Genomic DNA, 6,188 nt, shown 5'->3' with positions numbered 1-6,188 from the left:
CCACCTGCTGTACAGAATCCAGAGGACAGCCCAGGACTGAGCTGGACCTCTTGATGATGCTGTTGCCCCAGCAGGCCACACTGTACAGGATGGCTGATGCCACCACAGACTCGTAGAAGGTCTTCAGGAAGACGTTTCTCTTCCCATCCAGGAAGCTTTTTCAATTCAGAATGTCAGAAATAGCGTTGAGTTCCAGGCTTTTATACAGTAGCCCAACAAAAGCCTTGTAATGGCTTGGAAAACATTAAGGCTGGAAAACCAGCTCCACCCCTTAATAATGGGAGTCGCTGAGGTCATTATTGGCCTGCAATACCGGATACGTTCCTCTGAAAAAAGGCAGCCATTCCTCTGAATTGAAAAAGCTACCTGGGAATGAAAGGTCTTCAAACTTGGAAAACAAACTCCGGTGGATTGTTTTTTTAACTGAATTTTTTTGGAATGTCTATGACCTGGATGATTGAGACCAGCATGCTTCTGAGAAGCACAAGCACAGCTTTAACCACGAGGCCAACATTCCCCCAAAAGCAACCGTTTGGAAAAGCCCTATGAGGTGCAACAGTGGAGTGCAACCTCTAAATATGCTGCACTGGCTGGGAATTGAACCCGAGTCCCCCCACATGACACCTTTAAGTTCTCCAAGCTGCTGCTCTTATCGCTGGTGTGGTCTTTAAAAGATCTAAAACGCTTCTCACATTTAAACTGCATTTTAATATATGAGTTTATTGATGTTTTTGCAATAGATAATTGTGTTTGCTGCTGATCTGAGGAAACAATTATAGAACAGTGGTAATAAAGTGTGGAGCATTTAGAAATATTCTCTGTTTATACTGATCTATAATACAGGTGTTTGTTTCTTTAATGGTAATAATTTTGTAAAACTGAACTGAATAGTTGGCTGCAAAAGAAAATAAAAACATGAACATAGAATGAAACCAGTTGACAAACAGCAAAAGTAGATAAATGTCTGCATTTACTGCAGGGCCCCACTTAAAGGCAGAATAATATTTAAACACGTGTCCATTTATCATATAGACATTTTAATGTTTGGAGAATTTAGAATATATATTTCTTATCTTATGGTTTCATTAATAAAGCGTGTTTGTTTTCTACGACGTACAAGTATTTTTTACTTTGCATTGAACATAAGGTTTTAAATTTACGGAAGAGGATTAGGGTCAGTGGGGAAAAAAAAAAAGTTAACTGATTTTTTAATTTTATTTCAGTTTAGTATGGGAAAAAAGTCAGAACTCTGAGAAAAAAGTCAGAACTCTGAGAAAAAAGTCAGAATTCTGAGATTCAAGACATTAAAGTCAGAATTCTGACTTTAATCTCAGAATTCTGACTTTAATCTCAGAATTGTGACTTTTTTTAGTGTCAGAATTCAGTCAGACTTCTGAGAAAAAAGTCCGAATTCTGAGAAAAAAGTCAGAATTCTGACTTTTTCCCATACTAAACTGAAATAAAATTTAAAAATCAGTTAACACTTTTTTTTTCCACTGGCCCTAATCCTCTTCCGTAAATTTCAGTTTTTATCTATAATCACAGTCATTTAATCTAAAAAAAAAATCACTTTGTTTAAATCCCGTGTGTGTTTTTTTTATGTTTTTGACATTCCAAAAACCATGTGGCTCCAGCAGGGGGCAGCAGAGTTTGCATAGAGGCCGTGGCTGCCGTGGTTCCGGAACATGAGGAAGAAGGAAGCTCCGCCTCGGTCTTGTTTTGTTTAGCTGCGACACGCAGCTCATCCGGTGCCGAAATGCGCATCGAAAAGTGTTATTTCTGTTCGGGTCCAGTTTATCCCGGACACGGGGTCATGTTTGTAAGGAACGACTGCAAGGTATGGTTCTATTTTTATGTCGTAACCGAACGTTTAATTGTTTAAAAGTTGATATTTTGATCAGGCCAGTTAGCTGCCCTGAAAGCGTGCCTGAATTCCTCACGTGGAAACCAAACCAGTAAAACTGTTGACAGTTTTTATAAATATTAAAAGCAGCCTTTAAAATGAAGAAAACATAACTTAATGCCGGTTTTTAATGTGAGATCTGTCGTTTGTATGTGAATTATATGAGGTAAATGTAATAGTGGCTGAGCTCAGCGCTGGGCCTTGCTTTTATTGCTGTGGTGTAAGTGCGCCCTCTAGTGTTGAAAGCAGAAATAAACCGGATGCTGCTGAACTTTATGAAATTAAACGTTTCTGTTTTCAGGGTCCTTTCTATCATGTTTGCTTTAAAACGTTTTCCTTTTGTTAAGTAAGTTTCTTTAAATTATGTTTGCTAAAAAAAAAAGCCTCCTAGCGTTTATTATTCATTGGGTTAAGTTATAACTGATATTTACAGTAACTTTGTTATAAATTTTGATGTTTTTATTAGATGGTTTTAACTACACTAGAACAAATAATAAAATCACATCGATGCTTCTGGAAATGATGCAATAAGTTAAATTATGTCCCTTTATAAATGTAATTATGGCTGAAACAATCGGATTAATCAGCTATTGAAATAATTGTCGACTAATTTAGTCGATTAATTGTTAACTGAAGTATAGAGACTCTAAACCATGCCTTCAGCTGACCCACTTAGAAGAGTAATTATATCAAGATTGTAAAAAAATATTAAGATTTTGCATTTAAGATATAAAAACAAATGTTTTCATCTGCTCTAAATCTGCTCTATCCAGGAATCCTCAGGTGGGAACTTTTTGGTTTCACCATGTTTTTATTTAATGAAATATCATCTTTAAAAACATCTTTTGATAAATTATTATTAATCGGGAAAAATAATTAACAGATTAATCATTTTGCAACATAACCTTTAGTTGCAGCCCTAAATGTAATAATTTTTATAAAATGTAATAAAACTAATTTACATTAATTTGACCCTTAGATTTATACTTTATTAAAGCAGCTTTCTTTGATGTCATCGTTCGCTCTTAAGGATGTCCAGGTTGCATTTTTCATATTTACCCCCCTCAGATTTCTCCAGATCAGCTGCTTTATATCAGAATATATCAAAATACAATTTATTAAAAAACAGATTTAATAATAAACGTTTTTTTAAGTGCTTAATTAAAAAAACAAAACAAAAAAAACAAGACATATAAAAGATGTGGATTAAAACTTCATAAAATAAGAAAGAGGCAATGAATAAATAAAGTATGTAAACTCAGAACAGGCCAAACGACATAGAAAAGATGTTTTAAAAAAGGAGTGACATTTTCTTTGTCATGTTTAAAAGTGACATTAAAAAATTTGTGGATTCTGTCTGGTTTCATTTAATCTGGCAAGACTCAAATAAAAATTTCTCTTGACTCTATTTTATGTTGCATAAATCACACAAACACTGTTGGTTTTTAAACTTTAAGATCCAATAAACAGAAAGCTTTTCTCACCAATTGGTTCTGAATAAAGCTTAGTGTTTGATTAAAAAGGGCATTCAGTATTTCTTTATTCAGAAACATTAATTTTAGCAAGGGCTGAATGATTTTGCCAAAAATCTAAATTGCGATTTTATTTCAACTGTATTCTCTCTGTTTTGGTATTATCAGTTTTCTAGGTTATTAGAATAGGAAATCCCTTTATTGATGCGACAATGGGGAAATTCTTGTGTTTACAGCAGCAAAAAGATAATAAAAATGTCACAAATGTGGAGCTTAACTAAATAGTGAAGAGTTAAAAGATAAACAATAACATACTGTACTTTAAACAATCTAAAACTGATCACCTGGAGAATAAATAACCAATATGCAGCTATGGTCATTTTTACAGTAAAGGATATTTGAAAATAGCAGCAACATCAGAGATTGACTAAGGTAGAAACTGTGCAAAATCATCATGAATGGAAGAACTGATTGAGCTTGTTGGGAACAGTGGTGGTTCTAGAGACTTCCAGCTGCTGGGGGGAAGGATCTGCGATAACGCTCCCTGGTGCATTAGTACCCCATTTACACTAGCCTTGAAAAACTGTGCCGAGACCGGTCCGAGCTCAGTAACTGAGATAACTTATGGTGTGTAAATGGAAAGCAAACTGAACTGAACCGAGCTAGACTGAATCTGATCGAGCTAACTGCAGACCAGTTCCAGAGGTGGGCTCGGTTTTTCCCTGGCTCGGTACTCTGATAATAAGAGCGCATGAGCAGAACGCGTCATCTCCGTTGCTTGCCAACCAACACAAAACAGAAGAAGAAGAACTATAAAAAAACTATAAACATCCACGAAAGGTTGCCGTCTTCGCCTGACGCTCCGCAAACACCGAAGTACAGCAACAATAATCAAGCCTAACTTTCTGAATGTGACGGGCGCCGCCATTTTGATTTGCTTGATTCCCTCCTTCTTCTTCGTCTTCTTCTTCTTGTGTTTTATGGCGGTTGGCAAACAACTTTTGTTTCATTACGGCCACTAACTGCTTGATTTTCTCCTTCAATACTGGCAGTAATACCGCAGATCGTCACTAGGAGGCGAGGAACCGAGATAGCGTGACGTGTAAACGGTCATCAGAACCAAGCTCGGCATGGATCGGTTTTTCAAGGGTAGTGTAAAGGGGGTATTTGGGTGCAGCAATCTGTCACTGAAGGAGCTCTCCAGTTCAGCACCAGCTTTAAATGTTCATTTAGTGAGGATCCATCTGTTTCCCACCTCCTGAGTCCAGAGGGCATCCAATCACAGCCTTTCTGATCAGCTGATCCAGCCGCTTCCTCTCAGCAACAGATAAGCCACTGCTCCAACAGAACGCTGCATAGAAGATGGCTGATGCCACAGTCATAGAAAGTCTTTAGGAGCGCCCCCTGCAGCCAGAAAGACCTCAGTTTCCTCAGCAGGAAGAGTCTGCTCTGACCTTTATTATATTTCAGTGCAGTTACAGCGATTTATGTTCAGACCAAAAGCTACGGTTTCCTTCCCAAAGGAGTTATTTGCGCTAAATGTCATCGGCGGACGTCCACAGCACAGACTTAGCTGACAAAGTCACAGCAGCAGCAGAAATATGTTGGAGATCTTTTAGTCTGAACCTCCACACTAAGCAAACAAGGCATCCGAATGAATCTGTGGGTGGAGCTAAGTTTCTAGGTAAATTGTCATCAGTTTATTCATAATCATCTCTGTTTCTACTAAATTAGATGTTCAGATTCTGCAAATCAAAATGTCATAAGAACTTCAAGAAGAAGCGTAACCCGAGGAAGACCAGGTGGACCAAAGCTTTCAGAAAGGCTGCTGGAAAAGAGTTGACTGTGGTAAGCTTCCTGTCCTCGTTTGGGGAATTTTTATTTATTCTATTATTAATATATCCGGTAATCGACTTCTCCTTTAACCTGTTTTTATTCATTTAGGATAACTCTTTGGAGTTCGAGAAACGACGAAATATTCCAGTGAAATATAAGAGAGAGCTTTGGGACAAGACCGGTATTTATTATTTATTTATTTCTGTTATTAATTCAGATCATTAAGTTCCTGTCTCACGTGTTGTGAGCACGCTGATGTAAACTGAAACACGTCGATATACGGCAAGTACGTAGAGAAATTTACAGCATGCTCAAAATCTCCCGCCCTCCGTGGTCCATCAGTTCCAGGTCAGTTATCTGATGAACATCCGTTCAGTGTCAGTTCCTCATCAGTTGTGGCGTCTAGCTGATCCTAAACCTCTGAGTAACTTCTGTGTAACTTATCCAGAACTTCTCTCCATCGCATATCAAGGTATCTGACGTGTTCCAGATGAGCGCTGAACGTGTTTCTAACTTCCAGCTATTGTATAAAGGGGGTTCACAGGAGGAAACCACAGGCATAACTTTCTGGAGGACTGGTGTGGACGTGTTCCCACCAATTATCTCTGCTTTTTTTCCCCCTTTCCGCTCATATTTACTTCAGCCAAAGGAAACAGAGGTTGGGTGCAGCTAACTATATTTAGAGCGTTTTGAGTCTGTGTTTTTTTTTCCTCTCCTGCTGCTCCCGTGTCCCGCCTCTCGGTGTGACATCATCCAGGGATTCCTGCGGGTCCTTGAAAAGTCTTAAAAGGCATTGAATTCTTCAAAATAGAACTAAGGCCTTAATTGGTATTAAAATGTCTTAAATCAGTCTTTCGTAGGTCTTAATTTTTAAAACATCATAAATAGGATTATTTTTATTACGATTTATTTTTGTAATCTAAATAAAACGTTAAAATTTAAAATTTTTTTTTTTTTTTATAAAAAAAAAAAAAAAT

The 6,188-nt window shown here is 37.4% G+C and overlaps 1 protein-coding gene across 1 annotated transcript in view; it reads left to right on the top strand.

The window, feature by feature from the left end:
• The first annotated feature begins 1,671 nt into the window (after positions 1–1,671).
• The window catches only part of rsl24d1 (ribosomal L24 domain containing 1), a 7,209-nt gene continuing 2,692 nt past the window's right edge, over positions 1,672–6,188 (top strand). The window contains exons 1-3 of the mRNA XM_015400524.1: positions 1,672–1,837; positions 5,110–5,223; positions 5,320–5,392. Of these exons, the coding sequence (XP_015256010.1) occupies positions 1,757–1,837; positions 5,110–5,223; positions 5,320–5,392 (268 nt within the window). The 5' untranslated portion in view covers positions 1,672–1,756. The remainder of the gene's footprint in view (positions 1,838–5,109; positions 5,224–5,319; positions 5,393–6,188) is intronic.

The sequence above is a fragment of the Cyprinodon variegatus genome, unplaced genomic scaffold, assembly GCF_000732505.1.
Source record: "Cyprinodon variegatus isolate N-32 unplaced genomic scaffold, C_variegatus-1.0 Scaffold1115, whole genome shotgun sequence".
NCBI lineage: Eukaryota > Metazoa > Chordata > Actinopteri > Cyprinodontiformes > Cyprinodontidae > Cyprinodon > Cyprinodon variegatus.
This window is presented reverse-complemented; position numbering and strand designations above follow the sequence as displayed.